We start from the raw sequence: 25,704 nt of genomic DNA on the forward strand, positions 1-25,704 counted from the left end.
ATTGTGTTTTTCACTACAGCGTTTTACTAGGGCCATGTGTTAAAACAGGGGTCTGTACACAGTACTGTCATTGAACACAGCCACTCATCATGCCCTCAGCTTAGTTATGTATGAAGCATTACACTTTACCTATTATACTATTAGTATAGAAAGACACTTGGACCAGGTTTAATGTATTATCCCAGAAAGAAATCTGATATATGGCCATATATCAACATATATTATATTGGGTCTGGCACATATTTCAAAATAAATGCACATATATGTTGTGTTCATATGTGTAAGTACTGAATGTTGGCCATAAATGTATAATATATGGTGCATACATACATATATAGACTGTTTCAGCTCACTCCAACTTTTCATAACAACTCAGTCAGAGACCGCCTCAGTCAGAGACCGCCTCAGTCAGAGACCACTTCAGTCAGAGACTGCCTCTACCAGTTTCTAAAGCTTTACCATCCAGTCTTCAGACAGAGACCCTCTTAGCTTTTATTTGGTATTTAGCTTATTAAATTGTAAATACTGTTTGACCAGAGGAGGATGGGTCTCCCCTTGTGAGTCTTGGTTCCTCCCAAGGTTTCTTCCTCCAGTCTGAGGGAGTTTTTCCATGCCACCGTTGCTTCTGGCTTGCTCACTGGGGGATATATGTTGTAATTGTATGTTTTCAAACTTCTGTAAAGCTGCTTTGTGACAACATTGTCGTAAAAAGTGCTATACAAGTAAACTTGAATTGAACTGAATTGAATATATTTGACGGGGTTGTCTGGGAACAATGTTTGCATTTATTTAATGTTTTAATTACTTCAGGAGTATATGGAAGAAACAAAGAAGATACATAATAACCACATATTATATCTAAAGAGATGACAGCCTTTATGAGCAATACATCCAATCCATAATTGAACTCTGTTTTCTATATTCTATATATTTTCTATATTATTAAATAGGTGTTACATATATAGGTTCGTATATGGCTGAAATATATGTCAATTATGAAAATGGTTGTCACATATATGTATGTCCATATGTGGTCAATATAAGTTGGATAAGGGAATCCATATATGATGATCTTGGTCATATAATTGAAACCTAAATATTGGCAGATGTCTGTACGGGATTGGAGGACGTGTGATCCTGTTGCGCCATCTGGTGTTCAAGACTCATAAGAAGAATAAATATGTTCCTATTTTAAATGTATTTGGATATAATGTAAGTGCATCCTGATTTGACCCTATAAACGCAATTTGCGTTTTAAAATAAGCAACAAATTAAAGACGCTACGTTCGTTGATATAATTCAATGTAGACACATCAAATTCAAAGCTATTTATTTCGACAATTTGCAAGTTCTAGCTTGATTGTCTTTTCTGTTTTCTTTGGTTTGTCTTTCACTTTAATATTAATTCGATGTAACAGCGTCAGCTTATGAGAATTAACAAACGGCAAGCATTTCTGTTTGTTTCCTTGCGTTTTGACGTAATGACGTAGCGCTCTTTTTCCCCCACCCGTATTGTGACAAGCCCTGCCTTCTTGCGCTCTGATTGACTAGTATATCAGACTTACAAGCAGCCGCTTATGGTATAACCCATTAGCCAATCCGAGCGCAGAAGTTTGGATTTTACCAGCCAATCGTAGCGTAGGAAGGCGGGACTTGTACGAATACGGGTGGGGTAAAAAATAGTGTGTGCGGTCCGCTAAGCAAGCGGCCAGGTGAAGATGGCGGAATCGCTGAATGTCGGGCTGTCTGAGGAAAAAGATTTAGAAAACGAAAACCGGAGCCGCACGACAAGTTCGTGGAGTAATGCGGCAAGGATTCGTAAAGCCGTTCCTGTGACGGACATGGCGGAAACCTTGGGGTTTTACGACCGACCGCTTGACAACGAGGAGCAACGGGAAAGCTCAGGTGAGCGTCAGGTCAGGTAACGATAACGGCTATAACAGCATTCATAAACGGTGCTGACTCGCCCACTTCTCTGGCCTCGCTTTCTGGAGTCACCACAGTCAAACGTTTAGGTTGTTTGTATTTTCTCATAGTTCTGTTAACATTTCAATGCTAATGCTAAACCGTTTCTATATCGCTATTCCATTGGCTGCTGATGAATTCGTGCGAAGCCCTGAGGTGACATGGTGGTTATTTTTTAATAAGACGTTATTCATACTATATTGGGACCCCGAGTTACCTTTCTCATTCTCACTATTGATTTGTGGCCTCAGTATGCTTTTATTAAGACTGCACCTTGGTGCTGCAAAAATTCGAGTCCAAAAGTTCAGAGAAGAAATATAGCCTAACTAACGTTAACTGTGGGTATGAAAACGGCTGAAACTCTCGCTTCTTTCTCTCGAATCGGGTCCAAAAAGGAACAGTAAATTACACACAGAGCAAAAACACTCCCTGACATGGGAGGGGGTTTTGTAAACTTAGTCGCATAGCTGCAAACAAATGTAAAACATTTCTTTGGAGTTTGATGCTCCCTTCGTTCAGTAACTAAGCTGGTACTGTCAACACATCCCATGTTTAAGCTCGCCTGCTCGTTAACGTTAAACGTCTTAGCTTAGCCGTGTTGTGACTGAGAAGTGTCACCGAACTCCGGTGTCATGAATGTAGGTTAGCTAACGTAGCTCTAGCCACAGCATCTGACACTTGAGCCTTTTTACTCAAACGAGGGTTTAGCTAGGTTATATTAGTGACACAGAGAAGCTGAAAGTCATGAGCAACCTTTGTAACCTAGTTAGGTTATTTATGTCCCTTAACGACTGTCAAACTGTCTTTTGTGGGCGTTAACTTTGCAAAGTACGCTATGGCTAACCTGACTAGCATGCTAATGCTAATGAAGGTGTTGACTAGTCCGCCACCTCAGCAGCTGTTAAGCAACATCATGACAAGTATTGTTTTTAGACGCTGAATAATAAGGCGTGAGGCATGTATTCATACTAATACTACTACTGAGTGACTTAAGGCTTAGGTTCTGTATGTCATGAATTAAACGAGTACTTACAGTGGAGCCTGTATCAGTTCAGCCATGGTTCTGTCAGAGTCTGTAATCCAGAGCTCATCATAAACCATCAGTACCTGACTTCATGAGTGATATTGTGGCTGAATGCAATCAAATCCTCACAGCATGTTTTAGCATGTAATGTCAAGACTTTCTAGACTAGTTGGGGCAGCAAAGATGGAACAAACTCCCTGTTAATGCCCTGGGTTTTATAAGCAGTCAAGCAGGTATTTACAAGCTTTTGTTCGTGTAGGGTCAGTTTCCTGGGCATGGATTAAACCTAGTCTTGGACTAAATTGCAATGCTAATGGTGAATCGCCACTGGAAATTCTTTTTAACCTAGGCTTAGTCTTAATCTGAGTCAAAGAAGCCTGGCCCATAGTGTATGTTAATCCCGAAAGAGAGAAGCAGAGCACAGCAGTTTGTGAGTCTGCATGGTAGTAGATGTTAATTAGTAGTCATTCTAACTCTAAAATCCCAAATTAATAAGGAGAATAATTGAAATGTCCAATGCTTGACATGGCTAACAAAGTTACAGTGAAGAAAGAAACTTCTTCTCTGCATTTTTGGAATCCAATTTATATTTTAGCATTACTGAAGCATGAATGTAGCAATGGAGATGGCCTGAAATTGAATCTGCACAGACAAAATGTTTTCACAGAAAATAAATGTTTGAGAAGAACTCTCTACTCACTCTGCAGTAGCTGCTGTTAAGCTAACGGACAGGCATCAGTTCTTCTTTGGCTAATGCCTGATGAAGTTGATCTAGGCTCAGCTGCTTTACTCTTTACTCTCTCCTGTTTGTGAATACATGCACCCCCAGTCAATCCCCACAAGCCCACAAGCATCATATTTTTCTTTGAAATTCATACATGATAAATAAATGACTCTAAAACAATAAGAGTAATTACTAAAACCAGGGAAAAGATCATACTTGTCCTTAACTAACTTTTAAATTACAATGACCATTCAACTGTCATTCTATGAGCTAGGAGACCATCACATCATCCGTGATTTTCCCTTGATGCCACATATATTAGGGCTACTTGCTGATGCATTTTATATCCTCTTTCAGCTTTAGCTTAGAAGTATAAAATGTATACATTCTCTGGGTTCTGTTTTGTGCTCAAAAGGTCAGGATACTAAATGTTATATGTACAGTACTGTGCACAATTCAGAGACCATTCATTTATATAATGTCCAGTCAAAATGTTATTAATTTTTCAGCATCAGATAAAGGGCAGAAAAGTTATATGTAACTGGAAACTACAACGAAGCCTCAACAACTAAATGTAGTACATGTATTTTCAGTATTTATTGTGTCTGCTGTTTGTCTTTATTCCAGCTTCCCTTAGTTTTACGAGACTTTCTGTTTGATTTTCAAAGAAATCTGCAGAGATATCCATGGACAGAAACACCTGTGGATGTTTTCAGCAGCTTGATTTTCTCCTCTCTCTCTGGAGATGAAAGCTTTGAGTGCTGTTTATCTGATGGGGACCGTTTGGTCCGCCAGGTCCTGCACAGTTGTTAGGAGTCTCATTTACTCTGTATCTTTGAATAAATGTTTTGAACTCCAGTTTTGGAAACCTCTGTTTTTTCACTCATTTTCTGGTTCCTTATGGAAGTGCCATGTCTTATATCTAATCTCTTCAGAAATGTCTTATGAAAAATGAATAGCATGTTCGTACATGCTGTTTTGACTGGAAATTAAATAAATAAAGGGTGGTCTCTGTCTTTTGTACAGTACTGGACTTGACATACTATGTGTCCTGAATGCTGATGGTACTGAGTATTATAAGCACTGAACGTTGATAGTACTTAGTTGTGTATGTACTGTCTTTTTGTGTCTTTTTAAATTTAGCACTTTGGAAGTTTTATTTTAGTGAGGAGGGTAGCCTGTCTATTTTTGGTGTGTGTACTGAATTCTCTTGTCTTCCACAGAAGTAGAGGACACAGAAGAGCCGTCCTTGCTGAGGTTTATGTGTGCGGAGCTGACCAGGGGCTACTTTCTGGAGCACGATGAGGCGAAGTACACAGAGCGGCGAGAGAGAGTCTACACATGCATGAGGATCCCCAAGGAGCTGGAGAAGGTGGGCCGCACACACCCTTCAGTGTTTACTCTCTCTCACAGAAGCCCACATGCGCACATATATACATACACACACATTCTTTATGTCCCTCTGTGTTTTTCTTTCTCTCTCACACCCACAAATCAGTGTTCTCACTCTCTGCCCTTCAGGCTGTGGGCTGAGAGCAGTGTGTGTAGCCAAGTGATGTATTTATTGCAACGTGTACTCTAGAGCAGAGTTCACAAAGGTTCAGATAAGGCCATTCAACATCATCACTCAGCAGATGACCTTATCACTGAACAACAGCAGTTCCTTTGTAATTTTTAAAGGTTTTCCTGCATGTTTGTAGAAAATGTGTAGTGTGATACAGGACCCGGGAGGGAATTATTCTGTCTGAGCGTTGGCTTGTTTACAAACAGGTTAAAAGTAGTGATTCATAAAATTCATATTTTAGATCATTATGACTCAGTGGTGTTGAGATTTTAATTTTTCAATACACCAAAAAATGTACCTGATGCTAGCAAAGTTAATATTTCCATTTCCAGTTTTTTAGAAAAAAAAACAGCTTAATCCAGGTTGGGTTGTTGTAATTGAAAAGATTATAAAATATTAAAAAGTATTAATAATAATAATATATTTCATAATAATATACTAGGCACAAGCTAATATACACTTACAAGGAATGTGCTTTTCCTCCCTGTTCTTGATTTTGAGGAAAAGAGTGATATTTTGAGAGGACTGAGGGTCTGCCCTTGTTCTTCAGTTTTATTATATTTCATTTAGTATAATACCTGTGCTTATTAATTGAAAAGCTTGTGTTGACAAATACTGTGGTATATGTTGTACTGTTATGCTCCTAGTTGAAGGCATAAGTAAAGCAGTCTGTAAACACGTTGATTACTTAAAAGTAGTCTGTCTTCATTACCACTAGATGGAGAAGCTGAGCCATGAAGTGATCAAAATTATGCATGGTGTACCAATCATCGCTTTAATGCCTCATTCTGATTCTCATTTCACTGTAGCCAATCTACCAGTAGAAATAATAATGTTTGTTGTTGTTTTGTTTTGGTTATTTCTAAACAAGAGTTCACATGCCCTACCTTAATCGCAACACACCTCAGCAAATATCAGCCGATTCCACTTGTGCAACCCTATTGTTGTGTGTTCTTATGTGACCAAGATTTTGATGGTGATTCTCCAAGCTATATAGAAAGTGTGTGGGTGCGGTCTGATATATGTGTGTCACACACTCGTGAATACACTGCAAATTTGCTTTTTCTATATCTGGCTCACACACAGGGTCTGTGGTAGACCATGAGTGAATGAGTTAGTGTATGCTGAGGTTTGTGCGCACAAAGACTCGTCTGTGACCTTAAAGAAGTTCCGCCCCACAGCACCTGAAAAACCCAGGCTAAGATGAGTGAAAGCATCTGACCCAGGAGCAGTCACTCCCCTCACATATACTGTTGGCTTTGCAGGGGCCTTGAAAAGGCAGGGGGGCTCCAGTTTACTCCACAATGAAAAGAAGGCTCAGAGCAGCACATGCACAGTCTTCGCACCCACTGATGGAAGTAACATCAGTTTAGTAAACACTGGGGTTAATAGGAGCTAAATTCTTTTTTTGATTACAAAGGGAATCAGTCAGTCTTTTCTGGCTGAACAGGTGTGGCTTATGTATGACATCCTGTCTCATGATCTTTTGAATAATGCAGATGTCCATATGTGATGGATTTGTTCAAGATGGTTATCTCTTGCCAGGCTTTGATGTTTTTTAACTTCTTATTACACTAATCGTCTTGAGTCTGATCCCAGCCTTTGAAGTTTTAGTCTAAAAACTATAAAGAACCAAACTGCTTTTTTCTTTCAAAGATTAAAATAAACTAGCCTTAAGACACAGGGCCCTAAGCTCGTGTGCCTAGCTTGTATGCTCACATCACACTTCACTCTGCAGTGCAAGTCTCTAGGGAAGTGCAGAATATTAAAATAACCAACTTTTGAAAAAGTAAATATTTATTTATTTTCTAGGGCTATTCACAAAGCAGGTTCAGCCAAGCCAAGATTCTCAACTAAATTTCAGCTTCATAAAACCTAACAAATGCATCTGCCGTTCACTTTTTTATGACATCTGTGAACAACTTTCTCTGTGAGCCCAAGCTTAGATACTCAAGCTGATTAATCCTCGTGCATGTGCACGTGATGGGGTGATGTTCATGAAGAACAGGCAATCACATGAACCGTGAGGCATAGTGGTGAAAAGCAACACAATCTTCACTGCCACTGTGTTAGTCCTTATTTGAGCAGTAATTGCTGTATATTCTTGATGTCTGAACGGTTGGTGTAGTGTAGTGGTTAACACCTCTGCCTTCTACGTTGTAGACTGGGGTTCAATCCCCCACCTGGGTAAGTACCCTACACTATACCAGTAAGAGTCCTTGGGCAAGACTCCTAACACCACCTTCGCCTACTTGTGTAAAAATGATCAAATTGTAAGTCGCTCTGGATAAGAGCGTCAGCCAAATGCCGTAAATGTAAATGTCTGTGTGGTATATTTTGTTACCTATGACTGATTCTGCTTTAGCTGTGGAGGTGTAAACATCATTCAGAGTGGTTTGATGAGAGAGGATTTATTATAGAGAAACTGACTGACTGACTGTTTGCAGTGGTGATGGGACCGAGGGGTTGCTACTTCTACATATATATATATATATATATATATATATATATATATATATATATATATATATATATATATATATATATATATATATATTATAAATATGTAATAAATATACTATAAATATATTAAAGAATATATTTTTATGTATTGTTGTGCAAGAATAGTGTTTTATAACATATTTGTAAACATTTCATATAAATAATGTGCTTTTAGATGTCTGACTCTTCAGACGTCTGTTTCCTATCACCACCACTGTGAACAATTCTGACTCTGAGTGGAGCATGTCACGTCGATCCACACTGAATGACACTGTCTTAATGATTTGGATGGATGGTGGAATTCCCTTTTAACATGCCTAGGCATTAGACGTGCAGGATAAGCCATAGCCTTAGACGTGCATAAGCTGCCATAGTGATGTGGCCCAGTAAAAAGTGTTCTAACAGTGAGACAGAAAATCCAGGGTTACACTATGCTAAGTTTAAAGTTAACTGGCTAAGCAGGAAATCCTGCTTCATGACCACTAGAAGAGAGTATGCTTAGACATAATAGAGATTCTGCTCCGTTTCTACTGCCCAGTTTTTTGTTTGTGAAAGAATTTTCTCCGCTCAGCTTGCTGTGATGTTCTCTCATGCAGCTGATGATGTTTGGCATCTTCCTGTGCCTGGATGCGTTCCTCTATGTGTTCACTTTGCTGCCCCTCCGAACCCTGCTGGCCTTCCTGAGATTGCTGACCATGCCCTGCTGTGGCCACAGGTAATATTTGTACACAAACAAACTCCACTTCTTTCTCAGTAAACAGATGCACATGTCTGTAGTTGCATAGATCTCTTTCTTCTCTGAACCTGTGAAATTAAAGCTAGAAATTGGTTAGAATTTCCACCATTTTCTATTTATCCCAAATGTAGTGTATCAGGCAAGACATGTTTTTGATATGTCCAGTTTCCTCCTTTGTTTTGCGCTAGAGCTACAAGGCTAATATGTTAACTTTAAAAGAGGAGAAAAGTATTTATTAAATTCAGATCTTAAGGTGGCTGCTATTACATTTTTACCTGTTCTTTGTCCTTTTGTCCTATTTCTAAGTATCAGTATGACATAAAATATCAGAAATTGTGCAAGGAGCTCTGTTTAAGTCTGCTTGAACAACTGTTTGAGGCAAGTTTGATGACTTGGCCATGCAGTGTGGGTGATATTAACCAGTGGCTATAAACCTCACTATTTCTTAGCTATATTAGTTTTGTAACTCCAGTGCAAAAGTAAAGATGAAATATTTGGACACTAAAGAAGTCTTTGCTGATCCATTATATTTGGACTAAGCAGAACGTGTGAATGTGTATTTTGGCCAAATCATGCCAGTAATAATCATTGACATTCTGATGCCATTTTTTCCAGTGTGCCAAATTATTCTTCTCCCCTCTTTTATTTCGAGAGTAACCTTAAAAGCTCTAATATCTTGTTTTCCTTTGCTACCCCTCTTAAACCTTCTCAGGGCACATGTGTGCCCTTACTGCAGAAGGAGCAGGTAGGCTATCGCGACCCACAGTTCCTCCCATTTGCCATGCTGTGATTGACCCATGTGTTTGCTAGTGTCTTGTGCTTAAGCATTATTCAGCTTTACATTGGAATAAAAAGGTCCTTATAGTAGAGAAGCAACTAAAATATGTTGTGGCCCTCTAGGATTGGAATTGACAAACAACTGTATTGATCTACTGGCTATCTGCGGTACCTACAGTACTAAGCTTCAGAGACAATACCATGTAGTGTGATTGATCTGCTCTGTGAACAGGCAGCTAAACCCACTGTAACCTGAAAGTTAAGAAAAAGTACATTGCCAAATAATGCATGTTTCAGTTGTGTTGCATACCATGTTACACAAAATAACATAAGCAATAAGCTAAAGGGGAGTTCCACCAATTTTTCAAAATTTTACCATAATTCGGTCAACATAGTTATTCAGAGTGGTTCAAAGTGGAATAGTGTGTTGTAAAGAAGCTTGAAAACTTGGTGGTGATAGGAACCAGGGGTTGTGATCTACACAATTCAAATTTTATTTGCTGTATGAGACAACCAGCGAACCTACACATCTGAGTTTTTATATGTGTTGATCATGTAATGTAAAACAAAGATAAATCTGTTTGGCCTTACAACACCCTGCGTGGACCTCTCTGCCATGAATAGATTATAGGCCAGAACAATCTAAGACCTAAACCCTACACGTGTTTTCTAAGTGCATATATGTAATTTTGGTAGTAAATAATAGTAAATCTCAATAAATACGTTTCCTTGAGTATTATGTTGCCTTGTTACAGAACTATCATAAAACATTGTCCTAAACATCAGGCAGCCTTTTTATAATACTTGCATGCAATAACTTTCTGTGAAGCAGCTATTTGGAGACATTCCACCACCATTGTGAACAATTCTGCCTCTGTACGTTTCTCCAGAACGGAGCATTTAAGACCACACTTTCTTTGTTTGGACTTTAGCAATTAAATTACACAAAAATCTTTGAAAATCAGTGGAATTCGCCTTTAAACCTGCATGTTTCTGTAATTTTCAATAACCATGTCTCATCTCACCATCATTGGCAGTGTTTTTCTTAAGAAATGAAGCAATGCTGTTGCAGCCTTTTGTGATTTGGTAATTGGAGCGTATGGTTAGTGCTTTTTGGGCAGGCATAATTACACAATTCAGAACCACAGAATTTCTCTAAAACAGAAAAGTCTGCATTCTGAATTGTCTGTATCCATAAATATTGGAATTGGTGACTAAATTGGTGATTAAAAATAGAATTTGTCGTTTATACTCATATTATTTCATTTAAGCTCTATTATTGCTTCTGAAGTATTTAAAAATGCTTTGTGTTTGAGAATACAGACAGTGTGCTATACATTTGTTGTAACTTAAATGGCTCTACAAGTTCAAAATAGGGTTTTTTGGTAAGCTGTCACCACAATTGAAATGATTTCTAAGACAAAAGTGGGAGATGCAGGTGTCTTCTGTGTGTGAAGGATTTGACCTTTTATTAGAATCAGATGTCATACAAATGCGCAGTCTCATCAAAGGCTCTATATAATCCAGCATTTTTTCTAAACTCAGTTGTCTAACTACTAATAACTACTGTTATTTTTAGTGAGGTCTGGTACTGATCTTAAGTTATGAAACACACTCCAGTGCTTGGGGGGCTTTATACCCCGTTAGCACTTGGCATATATTATTTACCATATAATAAATGTACACTAAAGTGTATACTAGATGTTTCTTTGCACAAGAAGATGCCAGGCATTCTGTTTTATAGAGCACAGAGTCTTGTATCCAAACAATTGTGATAAAACTGATCTCATGAGATAAAATTTATCTTGTGATCAGACTTGAATACACCAGTTTGGCAAGTGTTACCTGAAGTGTGAATAAGAGCCACTTTTAATTTTTACATGTTAGTTGCCAGGGGCTGATTCCTCAGCTTTGAAATCTTGGCTCCCTAAATAGCAGTAAAACGAAATGTGTTCTCATCTGCTCAGTGTGGAAAATTATCTCTGAATCAAGTACAGTTAGGTCAGTGCTGATACAGTTTCACGTCCCCTTGTTGTCTCTCTCTGTCTTTGCTGGCTGTCCTTTGAGAACAGAGGCTTTTGATATGACGTGCATGGATAGTGTGTTTTGTGCAGGATAGTGTGTTTCCAGGTACCATTTCATGTTCTGAACAATAAGGTTTATAGTTATACCGCCACACCCAAAAACACCTATATCTGTTTATGTTTAGTCAGTGTGTAAGAGCATGATGTATACTGTTAAGTATTTGACTATGTTTCTGGATTGAACCAGAGTACATACATTGGCAAAAAAGTATATGAACCCTTTGGAACTACCTGCATTTATCTTGTAATATATACTTGTTTTCATCTAAAGAACAAACAGTTTCTTCAAACTAATAGCAAAAAATGTGGTGTTCTTGTCCATATTAAATATTTCATTCAGACATTCATAGTATAGGTTGGGGAAAAAGTATGTGAAGGCTGATGACTTCAACAAAAGACAGTTTCTGTCCTGACAGGAGTCAGGAGCTGGGAAATCTGGAATCCAGTCAATGAAATGAGAAGAAAAAACACTCAAACATTTAGAATTTGCTAGTGGCAACAAGTATCTGCTGATGTCAACAATGCTTGCAAAAAAATTAGATCTCAGAAGACCTAGGACCAGTAATTGTTGACTTGTATAAAGCTGTAAAGGGGACCAAAGTAATCTCAAAGAGTTTAGCTATTAATCAGTTTACATAATAGATAAATTGGGAGCTTGAAGTGCTTAGTGCCAAATGAGGTTTGGCCTGTTATTAAATGCAAGGCGATGACTTAATTTTTCAGTTGGAGAACAGACACATTTTATGACCAATTAATGCAGAAAATGAATTCCAAAGGGTTCACATACTTTTTCTTGTATTGTTGGTGTTCTGCACTGCATATGGACTACTTAATGTATACAATCTGTGTGTTCTCAGTGTTTCGCGGTTCCTGCAGCCAGCCCAAGTGTGTGACTTACTGAAAGGTCTGATTATGGTGCTGTGTTACTTCATGATGCATTACGTGGATTATGCCATGATGTACCATTTAATCCGGGGGCAATCAGTCATCAAACTATACATCATTTACAACATGCTGGAGGTATGAACTCGTTAAAATGTACACCATCTACATATACATACATGTATTTATGTGTCTGTATCGCTGTTGTCAGAAGAAAACCTTGTATCTCCATTTTTGAATTTTTTCAGTTTTTGACATAATGTGAAAATGCTTCTTGCCCTTTATTACATTGTCAGCTAATTTCATGATGAATGGACTGAAAAAAGTTACCCAAAATGACTGAAAAATGTCTGGTTCCATTGAATTCCATTAAAAGTAAAGTAGTTTATATATATCGCTGTTTACACCTAAGTAGCTGTGAACTAGTTTCAGGACTCTTTCTGTGAAATACTCTTCCTTTTTCTCAAATTTTCACAGGATCCTTATTTCAGTACAAAATTAAGGTTAAGAAACTTTCCATTTTTACATTACATACCCTTGAGTATTGTTTTTTTTTCTTGTTAATCAGATTAAACTAAGTTTCCAGCAAGGTGACAAAAAGCAGCCCAAGGGTGTCAGCTGCTTTAAAGTAAGCTCTGGCCATGCGTGCATCACACCGGGAGCTGCTGTCATCAGATCAAGCAGGGCTGTTTTTGTTAGTCACGGAGTGCAGCATGTCTGCGATAATGGAAGTAGACAAGCACACTTAATATCTGACCTGCAGTGAGGAAACATTTTCTGAGATGAGAGCAGTAGGAGTGGATAGTTTTGGCAAATCACAACTTTGGCTTCTAGAGTTTGTAGGAGGAATATCAGTAACACTCTGTGGGATGTTTGCAGGAGGCAGTCATCAGTGACAGTCATGATTTTTTTTTTTCGCCACTTTATTTAGAAAAGACAGGTTCTGTTGAGTTACCGATGTCTATTAAAGTTACTCCTGTGAGTCAGAGCAGAGACACCTCTGCTGCTCAGTCTTATCTGCAGAGAACAGCTGCACTTGTTGCATTTTTTGACATAATGTCAATAACTTTTCCAACTTGCACTTTGATTTTCTGGCTGGTGAGTTTGTTTATTTATTATACACATGTTAATATATTATTTATTATTTATATTTACATCTTGCCTAATTCTCAGTGCATTTATAGAGCTTAATACTTACATGTGACCTTCAGTAATAGATGATAGCTTACATTTTAGTGGCACTATGACTGAAAACCAAGTTTGTCTCTTTTGTTTTATAGGTGGCAGACCGTCTCTTCTCGTCCTTTGGCCAGGATATTCTGGACGCTCTATACTGGACTGCCACAGAGCCGAAGTCCAGGAAAAGAGCTCACATTGGAGTCATCCCTCATTTCATCATGGCCGTCTTCTATGTTTGTATCCCTTTCGATTGCCGCTGATCTGCAGTGTTCATACTGGAACTCTTCTGGCTGAAGCTGTACAAGTTGTTGTTGTCAGCCTGAAGTCAAAAGTGACCTTTTTTCCTTGTTAGTTTATGTCCTCAGTCGGATTAAGCATGAGTCATCATATAATATTCCAATTTTAAAAATGCTAAATTTTGTTTCTGCCTATCTTATATTGAAGTTTAGTGATATTTACCCTCCTCCAAACACCTTCAGACATTTGTTTACATTACCATTCACTAGAGCTTGATATTTGTCTGTTTTTGCAGGGTCTGACATTTTTGAGTGTCATTTTGGGTGTGGTCCACTCTTATTGTTGACTGATTTTGGCACTGAGGTCCATTTGGCCCCATGCTCATGAGGAAAAGAATAAGGTGTTTTAAAAATTGTGGGAGGGGAGAAGTGCAGCTAAAAAGGTGTTGATGTTTTTCACGTAATTTATATGTTACGATGTATGGAAAATATTCTGTGTACAAAAAGAGTTTTAGGATTAAACAAGTAAAGGCAAACATCATGGCTAAATAATTTTGGACAGCAGATTGCTTTATGTTATTTTTTACTTTATTTATCTGTGATCTAATGGCAGCTGTTATTGTCACTACATGTTAACAGGCACTGTCCTGTCACATTTTATTTGGCTTTTATTTTCTTTGGGTGATAGTGGACCAGTTTGGGCCAGTTTTGGACAGAATCTTGTTGTGCTTAGGTCAGTTTTGGACTCGAGACTTGATGACGTGGTTCAGATTGGGTCAAGATTTTACTAAGTTTTGTATGGACCGGGTTGTGCACTCAAAACTTGATGTAGTTCGGGATAGGTCAGGTTGGGTCAGGTCAGACTTGGACAGGTTCTTGGGCTGTATTCAGGTTCGCATCAACATTTCAGGCCGGATTAAAGCTCTACTGTGCACCACCGGTAAGAATGAACCAATAATATGGTAGCATGTTTTCCCTTTCCCGTCATCCTAACTCCTCCGCCCATCATAATTTCTCACTCGAATGTCCTGTTTCACAGAAAGAAAAAATGAATTCCTATTTACACTAACTTAACGTGGAAATAACATGTTTTCCTGAGTATACGTCTACCTCAGTTCTGCATGCCATCCTCATTATGGTGCAGGCGTCCACTCTGAACGTGGCTTTCAACTCTCACAACAAGTCCCTTCTCACCATCATGATGTCCAACAATGTAAGGACAAGCACACACTTTTTTTCTTTGCGTGTTTTCCAGTTTCACCTTTCCCTTTATTCACAGTGTCTTGCTTGCATACAGTATATGAAAATATTAGCATTTCTGTTCACAGCAATGTATTTTACTGTCTCCTTTGTCATAGTTTGTGGAGATAAAAGGAAGCGTCTTTAAAAAGTTTGAGAAAAATAACCTCTTTCAGATGTCTAATAGCGGTAAGTTAACTTCAGCTCCTGCTCGGTTGCTATATTGTCTGTGTTAATGAATCCTGTAGCATAATCTCATTTCAGAAGCGATGTTCTTTTCAAACGTCCAAAGTAAGTTGAATCTGCGAGGCTACCTGTCACCTCAGTAGCCGACAGCTGCTTTGATATCAGACGAGGTAAAGCTGTGATCCTGCACTTTAGTATGGAGGCCCTTTTGAAATGCTAATCAGAGCTTTCAGGCTTTCCCTGATAACACACATGGAGGTGCTGACAAGGCTGTACAGCCTGAATGCCTGTCTTCTCTGGCTCCCGGCAGCCTGTTTCAATCTTTTTCAGCACCTTCCCTGAATGACAGGCATATATGAGATGTACTGTAATCAGCGCCTATTCTCCCTCCCTGCAATTTAGCTCTCATTCTCACGCACTCTCCTCTCAGAGGCTACACAACAGGGTGGGTCTCTCTCAATTTTTACCACTATCCTGTAACAAGTCCTCCAGGCTCCCATTCAGAAATGGTTCTATCATAAAACATACAAATGAAACCAGAATTATTCCACTTTGATGTGAACAGAGAGCCTTGTTTGTGAGCCTCGGTGTTTTCATGCCCTGCATGTGTTTTTGTTTGTATAGATTTGAATTTGAGGATGCTGTGAGGTGCTGATGCTGGTTTGTTGCTGTTTTTTGGCCCTCAGATATTAAGGAGCGCTTCACTAACTACATTCTGCTGCTCATTGTGTGTCTGAGAAACATGGAGCAGTTCTCCTGGAACTCAGGTCTGACCTTTACAAGCCTTAAGACTAGTCTATCTAACCCAGACCAAGGCTAGACCTACACTGCCAGTCAAAAGTTTGGACACAATAACCAAATGTTAGGTTATCATAATGACAAAGATGTTTTGATTTAAGACTTATGCTTATGCAAATTAAATTTGTTTCTGATTTTCTTCCGTTCTTTTGGAAGAGCATTCCAGGTGGCCGAAAGCTGCTTGTGAGAATGCCTGGGAAGTGCAAAGCTGCATCAAGGCAAAGGAGGAGATGATTTGGTTTAATTTGACAATGTATTGGTAACTGAATTATTCCTTGTGTGATATTACTTCATTTTGTAGTATTTTAGTTTTTTTAAAATGTGTAAAAGAGTTTTAAAAAGTGTAGGTTTATTATTTGGACATGCCTGGTGCTTTCAAATTTCTGTCAGAGTTAGCTGGGGCATTGGTGGAGAAAATGACAATATAAAAATTCATAATACAGTGCCTGTACCTGCTTATAAAGAGTTTCTTTATTATTCTAAAATGTGAAAAATAGAAATAATAGTAAATACATACTAGCTGTGAAATGATGCATACCTGTTTGAACAATGACTGAATCAAAACTGTCTTATATTATTATAACTGTACACATCTGTATACTGTTCCCCATTCCATCAAGCAGCTTTATGAGGAGCCACCTGGTATAGTTTTTCATCTGGGCTGATAGTTCCACATATGTTGAGACTTTCTTGGGTGTGGGAAACTGCTTGTTGGGAGGACGTTTAAAATATATATCTTATATATCTTGTTTGTTTGAAGCCAAACAAACAAGATCATTTGTTGACATCAACTTCACTTAAAAAAAATTCCAGCATTTAAGCATTAGATCAAAATGTGGTGTGTCCGAACTTTTGTCTGGCCCTGTATGCATGTGCTAAAATGTGCTGGACAGAAGGGTGTTAATAATTCGGTATTATTTTCTTTAAGTTTTTTTCTTTATTACCTGCCCTTGATGTAATGTTGGTGTTGATTTTAGATCACCTGTGGGTACTGCTGCCGGATGTCCTCATGGTGGTGACCTCTGAGGTTGCGGTGGATGTCGTAAAGCATGCGTTCATCACCAAATTCAATGACATCACTGCAGATGTGAGCAGAGATTTTGTATTATGAAGTTGAGTTGAGCTACTGAAGTTTGAAATGTGTTGCTTATTAACCCCAATCTGATCTTTATAGATTATTTAAGTGCTGACATTCTCCTCTCTGCTGAGAATGAAAGAGAACATGATGTTTTTTGCTTGTTTTATATCTGTAGGTGTACAGCGAGTACAAAGCCAGTTTGGCATTTGAGCTTGTGAGCAGCCGACAGAAGAATGTGAGTAAGAGCTTGCTAGCACTGATACAACACTCTTACACCTATTGAACAACCCCCCCCTCTCTCTCTCTCTCTCTCGATAACTATAAGTATATATAAGTGTGTGTGTGTATGTATGTGTATATGTATGTGTATATATACACACACACACACACGCGCATATACATAATATATGAGTTTGGCTGATAAAAATCAGTTGATATTATAGTTATTAAGTGATTTAAGCGGTATCAGAAAAAACCCAGCCAATAAAACACCATTAATCAATGCTAATACGTAGGTTTGGGACGCTCATCATTTTGTTTTTTTTTTTAGAGTTATTTAGTTTGTTAATGTATTGTGAAAAATGTGCTTTGCTATATACAAAATTAATTTCAGCTATACGATGACTTGGCCATCAGTACTTTGCTAAGGAATACTAGAAAACATTCACCCAATATACCCCCCCCCCTCCCCCTTTCACTTAAAACCAAATGTTAGACCACTAATCCAAAGGAATAAATGTTGAAACCAGGGATCACCAACATGTGTTCCAACACCTGACTCTAAATCTCATTAATATTCTCATTACTATTCTGAATTTAGAGAATAGATAGATAGAAGTCCAAAAACTTACATAAAGGAAAGAAAGAAGTCCTTCTAATATTAAGTAATAAATGAACAGGGTACAAATTGGATTCACAGTGTCCCAAGACTACTGTTGAGCACTTTATATAAGTGGCTTGGTTTATATTGTAACAGAGTAGAATTGCTTGCTTTTTAGATCATTAAAATCAGTATCACAGACAATTTGTATTAGTCATGTCCTACTGCTCATACTGCTACTGCATCTACTATGTTACTACTAATTGTTCACATGTTTTTGGTTTCATCCATACAGGCATACACAGACTATAGTGATTCTGTGGCCAGAAGAATGGGCTTCATCCCTCTGCCCCTGGCTGTCCTGGTGAGCCACTTATTTTAGCTGTGCCTGTGGTCGTCTCTGTGGGTTTTATTGATTTAATGAAACAGATGGTAGAGGGTTTTAAAGTTGATGTGGGCTTATGGCAACATACATGACAGTTTCAGGCTTTGGCATAATGTGTTGTGTGAGCCTGTGCTGACTCACTTATGCTATCAGAAGGCTTATACTCAAATGTGTGATTACACATTCTGTCTGTCTCCCTCTCAGCTGATCCGAGTAGTGATGAGTTCAGTGAAGATCCAGGGAGCTCTCTCATCTGTCTGTCTTCTGCTCTTCTACCTAGGGTAATTCACATGCCACAGCAGTACCAGGCTGTCATTGCTCACAGTGCTGTCACTGTGCACTATTGCATTGGGCTGCGTTTACGATAACATTTTGTAATCATTAAAAACGTGCATCTTTCCATTGATTTCAGTGAGAACAGTGCTTTAAAGGACAACAGACGGCAAGACATTGCAATGCGTGAAATCTTTTTAAAAGTTCAGTGGAGAAAATTTTCAGGGAATGTACTTTGACAGAACCCTGCACCATCCAAAAGACAGGGCCAGGACTTTAGTCAGTCAAGTTGATGTCCAGCAAGTTTAAGAACTTGCTGAAGAAGCTTATTGCAAGCTTGATCAGCTGTATGACTAGCTACAGTGAAATGCTTACTAAGGCTTTGTTTACACAGCAGGTAAAAGTGGCCCAAATCAGAAATCTTTCTTCATATGTGATACAGATGTGTGTTTGTGTGGCAGTGTGAACAGCAAAAAAACAAATCTGACATTTTCAATTCTGATTTAAGACTTCTTTCATATGTGGCCCTGAAATCCGATACGCTGCAGTGCTGCTCAGTCTGAACAGCCGCTTTGGAATTAGTGCAATGTTTACATCAATCCAACTCAACATTCATTATACTTTTACGCTGCTGAGACCGCACACATTTAGGCTGATGTTTCTGTACCAAAAAAATAAAAGGCACTTATTGCAACCGCTCTGTGTTCGAAGAGATTCTGATAGAAATGGCCGAACGCAGCTGTAGGAGAGCGAGGCTGCATAGTCAAAGAGAAAATCTGTTAAAAAAAATGAAAGCAACGTTTAAAGAACCCAAGGACATAAACCAAAGAATTGACTGTGCCCTTTTTATGCTGAGGTTGAACACATTCTGGGTGATGAACCCAGCTGTCGGTCAATGAAGCTTTAATAAGATGAAACTGAACCCTCCAGGAGTGACTGGAAGTCATTGGCAGTTATGATTGTTTACCTCTGGATGAGCCACATTAAGCAACATGAAGCATTGTTCTTTTTTCACGTACGGGTCAGTTTAGTAGCTGATCTGTTCAGACTGATGTCACGTACAGATCACATTTAAAAGATATTTGTACAGCCAAAAAAAAAAAAGTAATTTGGTGAGAAAATCAGATCTGGGCCACTTTTACCTGCTGTGTGAACATCGCTTAACACACTTACTGCTAGCCCCAGTTTCTGAAATGAAAAAAATTGTATAGATGATGTAAATCATTGCCTTGGATGATCAGCTGTTCTCTGCTGTCGAGGATGCTGGATTTCATAGCACATACTGTAGCCTGTAATAATTGTAGTTGGTTTATTTTACATAAACTGTTTTTTATTTATTATAAGCTTTTCTCTGGTTTTCAGCTTGGTGCGTCACTAATTCTGAAAACCTTGTATCTCCATTTTTGCAGTTTTTTTAGTTTTGACATAATTTGAAAATGCGTATTGCTTTTTACATTGCGTGTAAATTTCATGATGAATGGACTAAAAGAAACAACCCAAAACTAGGAAACTCGGAAAAAATTCTGGTTCTGTTGACTTACATTAAAAGTACAGAAGGTTTTTTCCTTATGCTTTAAAGTTACCATTTTTGGAGATATGAGGTTTTCTTCCGACAGCAACGATATAAGAACAAGGCTATTCAAGATAGGACTGTAATACAACAAAACAGCAACGTGTATCTGTGTGCTTTTTACAGATACAAAAATATCCTTGAGAATGCAGCCTCTGTTTTTATTTTATTGGATCATACCACACTAGTTCTTTCAGTACCTCTTATACAAAGTACCATCTTGTTCAGAATATCACTCCCACTCCACTTTCCCACTCTAACTTGTCTGTTTCAACTCGCCTCCTAATTGATTGTCAAGCTCATTATTGAGATGAGCCGTTTTCAGAACACAGGATTAGCACAGAGGCTAATCCTGACTGGAAACCTTCTCCACTATTGGTGTGTTAATATTGCTGGTATATAATGTGTAAATATAGTGAGATTTAATGCTAAGTGTTGTTTTTTTTTCTTTTTTGTGTACAGAATGATTACACTCAAAGTGTTGAACAGTATAGTTCTGCTGGGGAAATCCTGCCACTACGTTAAAGAGGCAAAAATGGAGGGTAAACTGTTTGAAAGACCCAACACTTCAGCTCCAAAACAGACCCCCACCAAACCCAGCAGTACCACATGCCCCCCTCCCTCAGGTAACACTCATCTGCCTCATTAAAACCAATGCTACCTGTTTACACAGGCAAAAACAATATGCAATGTTTTTTTAGATGGAAAGTGCGATATGAAGCCATTTCAGGTGAACTTGAGCAGCCGGAATGACAGAAAAAGTTTAGAAAGCTTCCAGTTGATTGGTATCACTGATTTTGATTATGACTTCAAACAGCATAGCACAGGTCCCAGAGAGAGAGGGAAGACATCGCTGTGTGAGTTTTAATGTGCTTTGCTTCAAATAGTGAACTTAGTAATGAAGAAGCAGGAGAATCTTTTATGTTTTTTGCAACAAAAGTTTTTTGCAAAGATTCACTGTCAACTTTTAGCCTAAACTAGGGAAGCTACTCCTCGCCAAAGCATGTCCTGGCCCTAAAATGTATGTAAATTTTGGATTCAGGTGATTGGTTAGTGAGTCTAATGTGATACAGTCAGCTGTTGTGATGGATGTAATGCAGAACGTCACATGCTCATACAATGAGTTGACACATGAATCTTGAGCTGATACTTTCTATTGTTGCCTCCACTTTCTTTCTGCATTCTCAGACATTCTTCTGAGACATTTTATCACATGAAATGTTACTGTCCCCAGCTGTTTCAGTGTGTGACACAGAAGTATCAATGAACACATTGACGCTTAAGTGCAAATACATGTGCACTATGTTAATCAAGCATGCCGTTGTTCTGCTTTTCCAAAAGTGTTTTTTTTTAACATCCTTTTCTTGTGGCTGACTGTGAATCCTTTTTGTTTCATTTTTGGGACTCTGATGACTAACAGTCATCTTTGACTAACTGAATAGAGCAGGGTTTCCTAAAAGCATCTTATCATGATGATGATTCTAAAAATAAATAGTTTTGCAAAAACGCTTAAAGAATTTACAGTTTTTGTCTTATCCCAGATATAGTTGATATGCCAAGGCATGTTTGGAGTCTAAGTTTTGCTTCTTTAGTTTATAACTGAAGACTAATATTAGCTAACAAACATTAGAACTCAGTAGTCACCCAAATAGCCCAAATATAAAATACATTCTAAAACTTTCCTCAGCCCCTTCAAACTCCAAGTCTTCGTAAAGGTTTCGCAGAGTTGCTGATGTAGTTTGATTTACTGTGAGCTATAAAAATGAAAAATAACACGTTCAAGCAATGTTCAAGTGCCATCGATAAAACTCAGTATTACTCAAGTCCAGTATTTCAGATGAGCACATACTTCATTGAATATTATTACAATGAATTACAGTCCCAAAACGCTGCAGTTGAATGGCTATCGATTGAGGCATCACAATGCTTCAATGCAATTTACCCACCTGTATGTCTCTCACGCTTTCCTTCTCAATTCGTTCTTAGGTGAGCCAAAGATGCCTCAGCCATCTCCCTTCATCACAAAGCAACCCACACCACGAGCATCAACGTCACTTCCTCCAGAACCACCCCCTGTAACCAAGGAAACCAGTGAGGCTCCTCCAGAGATTCCACCTAACCCAGTGGAGGGCAGCAGCGAGACACCTCAATCTCCAGAACTCAAACACAGAGCTCCAAAGAAAGACCTGCTGGAGATTGACCGCTTCACAATATGTGGGAACCGTATACTTTGACCGCTGTAGTTTCTGCCCAGGAACTACAGCCAGGGTGACTTTTAATCTCCATAGTCAGCGTCTCAGAGTCCAGAGGCTGGGCGGTAGGGCAGCTTAGTACCAGAGAAAATGGGAAATGGACAGCGTTAAGCGTTCCAGCTTTTGCCCATAACGAATCATAACAGCCTGGTGGATCATGTAGACATAGGAACTCAGTGCAGTGGATATGCACCATCGTGAACAGTCGGCCATTAAAATGGCTTCGTCAAAGTAAATTATCTTCTCATTAAACAGGGAGGAGGAAAAATCTTGCACAAAAGAGATTAAAACGTTAAATAAGTTTACGTTCTTAGTTTTGTTTAACACAATTCTCCTGCAGGTAGTTAATAAATGATAAAGATTATAGTGCCTAATTTATTCACTCAAAAAGTAAAACATTTAGTCAGTCATTTATAATTTTAGCTTGGTGCTGGTCACAAGGCTGGCCACTTGTTTTGTCCAAATTAGAGGTACCTTCCAATGTTGCAGAGACTACGGTGAGACTTCCTTACTCATCATTGTGTAACATTCCATATCTACTGGTGTTGAGTGATATTCACTTTTTGTAACATTTAGCCAAGTTTTATTGGGAAATTCTGCTTATCGTGCCAAACAGGCGAATCCATGATGCAGATTTTTAGACTAGATTCTCAGATATTCCAAGTACATTCAAAATAACATGTATTGAAGTAGCTGTATTACATTCTCATACTCTCTTCAGAATGTCCATAGTAGGGACTGGTGATGGTGATGGATGGCAGATTCTTACTGCGCTCTGTACTCATTCCGACCTCTTCCATGAGCGCAGCCAAACCAGCTGACAAAAACCTTGCACTGATTTACCGCGTTGTCTTAAGCTGTGCAGTAGAAGTTTCTAGAAGCCTCTGTGTTTGGTTTAACATGCACAAAAGATTCACCCACATGTTTACATCTCTCACTAGAAGTGACCATAATTTTACAAAAAATGTGATGTGATAAGTTATCATAACCACTGCTGAGTCATTTTAGATATCTCGGGATTGTGATGTATGTAATGTATATTTAATTGTTTGGTTTATTTTTTTAATCGCAAGAAAATGATTTATTGAAGTATAAAGCTGAAGATGATATGTAGTTCTACACAGATTTAATCCTAAGTATGAAGTAATTTATTGTGAGTGTTCTGCTGTTGCTTGAGGGAAGGAAATGTTCTTTTTTGACTTTTGAGTTTTTCATACATCACTGCCCAGTGTGACCCATCATAAACATTCTTATGAGTATTAAGTTCACATGTGTTGGTCCAGACTGACCGCAGCTCACAGCATTGCTTTCAAACATTAATATTGTTTCTTTTTTTAATGTGCCATTATACCAGCATTGCAGGGACATGTTTCAGTAACGTCATGCTTTCAGGATGAAGACGAATGGAGTTCATTTAATGTAACTGGCCTGTTTTTGAGGCGGCTAATAAACTTTTGTAATGTAATCGTGTTCATCTGGTCATTTTCGTGGTGTTTTCTCCCTCTTAATGAATCACAAACCTGGGTAAGAGGCCTGCAAGACTACAAAGAGCTTCCCAGCGTTCACGAATGATGCCTCAAGATGGCTTAATGTGATAGCCTGGCAAATTAACACCCCCCTCCTTCTGCCAGATGTGGTCAACTAACAAAGACCTGTTTGATGCCTGACATTTAATTAGTTTTGCACTATAGCTATGAGGTTAATGTAGCTATTAAGAATGGAGTCATGATGTAATGGAAGCTTATCTTGCAAACTACATGCCCCTAACCTCATTAATTTCGAAGGGGAATTCATCATTTTACCATTTCCACATTCTCCTAATTTCTGCAAGATTCACTCCATGATAGGTGGAGGTGGGCATTACATTACCACAACTGTTGGTGCCAAGTGGCCAGGGCTGGGATAGCTAATGAAAACTTAGTAGTTACTTAGCTATGTTCCCAAAATGTGTAGCTAGCTACAATTTAGCTACTTTTCCAGGCTACTTGAAGAATAGAGCGCTACTTTTTAGTTACTTTCAAAGCACGAGTGTCAGAATGTTTGTGTATTTCCACCTGACACACCGAACAAGCCCAACTGTGTAAAAGACGCTGCATTTAATCCTGTGCCGGAAAGAAACATACAATTGAAAAGCAGCAACTATACAAAAATGTGAGTTTAGGTGTAACCAACAATCAACCTGACACAACAAAGGTGCCCAAAAATATCCAACAAAAATTTAGACTAAGTGAAGGCAAAGTCAATCATTCCAGGTTTTTCCTAACAATCAACAAAAAACAAATCCAAACAAACAATTTTCTGCAAAGAATAATGAATATTATCTCCACAGCTGCCGCTCGACAGCAGATCTAGATTTTTAAATAAAATATTATAATCATCCTTTGCTGTAAAATTGTTATAAAACATAGTTCGAACACAGTTTTCACGATAAACTTAAACGCTGGAGTTAACATAGAATTGCTAATTCACCAACATTTAACGCTGAAGACTGACTCAGGCTGCTGGTCACACAGCAACGCAGACAACGAAATGGCAAAGAGGGATTTAAGACGAACGTTGATAATTTGGAGATGAAAATGGCTTTGGGCATTTATAATCACTCAGCCTAATGTTGAGAGATGTTTTACAAGAAACTCACGGAGGAGTTTCCTGAGATGCGAGAAAAGTGGCTTTAGACCTGGACATTGTGTTTGATAAGCAGAGAACTTTTAAAATTAGGATGTTTTTTCAAGACATTCCCACCAACAGTTTGGGACATCATGGTGAACCAGATCCCCATCTACCCTAATGGACTGAACAATGAACAGTTCAGTGTCTGGAAATGATTATGTAGAATCCATTGAGGTTGAAGAGCAAGGAGACTATGAGGTTGAACCTATGGAGGTGCAAGGGGAGGGAAGGTACTCGGTGATGCCAATGGAAGTGGACATTCATCCAAGAAGAAGATTCTGGCAGGCCAAATGTCTTTCTACAGTCATCAGGAGCTTGGGAAATACCAGAAAGGCCTTCAGGAAAAGACGCTGTTTCCAGCAGGAGAACCAAAGACACGGAAATAAAAATACAGACAGAAGCCAGAGAGGAAAGATGTGTAAACTTTTGCATATAACTGTACTTTGGAATGAACGATTACTGAGAAAGAGTTTTGTCTTTTAAATGGTATGAGTTGTGCTTAATACAACCAGGAACATGAACTAATAAGAGGAAAAAAAGCCCATTTTGATTTCAAGTTCACTAAATTATCTTAAATAGGACATAGGGAGTTGCATAGCAACTGTCTTGCCACTTAAATGTTAAGGGTGTAAATTAGATTTTTGCTCAAAATGTGGCTGAAAATGTAATCAGTGTTTTTCCTCTCAGTCTCTACAGCAGCTCTTGACAGCAGTTGAACTGGTGTTGCAGTTGTTCCCATAGCATGTCTTCCCTACAGAGT

General features: G+C 38.5%; 1 protein-coding gene across 3 annotated transcripts; it reads left to right on the plus strand.

The window, feature by feature from the left end:
• Window positions 1–1,676: 1,676 nt before the first annotated feature.
• On the plus strand, window positions 1,677–23,739 carry tapt1a (transmembrane anterior posterior transformation 1a). Of its 3 annotated transcripts, none has more exons than XM_017692055.2 (15): window positions 1,677–1,905; window positions 4,940–5,085; window positions 8,376–8,494; window positions 9,228–9,260; window positions 12,234–12,396; window positions 13,539–13,674; window positions 14,789–14,886; window positions 15,032–15,101; window positions 15,785–15,865; window positions 16,874–16,983; window positions 17,150–17,209; window positions 18,090–18,158; window positions 18,384–18,460; window positions 20,485–20,648; window positions 22,009–23,739. In XM_017692055.2, the coding sequence occupies exons 1-15, from the start codon at window positions 1,719–1,721 to the stop codon at window positions 22,254–22,256; spliced, it is 1,761 nt and encodes a 586-aa protein (XP_017547544.1). In that variant the 5' UTR covers window positions 1,677–1,718; the 3' UTR covers window positions 22,257–23,739. The 3 variants fall into 3 exon arrangements, with proteins under 3 accessions (XP_017547544.1, XP_017547543.1, XP_017547545.1); XM_017692054.2 differs by having other exon boundaries at window positions 1,678–1,905; window positions 4,937–5,085; XM_017692056.2 differs by lacking the exon at window positions 9,228–9,260 and having other exon boundaries at window positions 1,678–1,905; window positions 4,937–5,085.
• The last annotated feature ends 1,965 nt before the right edge of the window (window positions 23,740–25,704 follow it).

This window comes from Pygocentrus nattereri, chromosome 8 (assembly GCF_015220715.1).
Source record: "Pygocentrus nattereri isolate fPygNat1 chromosome 8, fPygNat1.pri, whole genome shotgun sequence".
In the NCBI taxonomy this organism is placed as follows: Eukaryota; Metazoa; Chordata; class Actinopteri; order Characiformes; family Serrasalmidae; genus Pygocentrus; species Pygocentrus nattereri.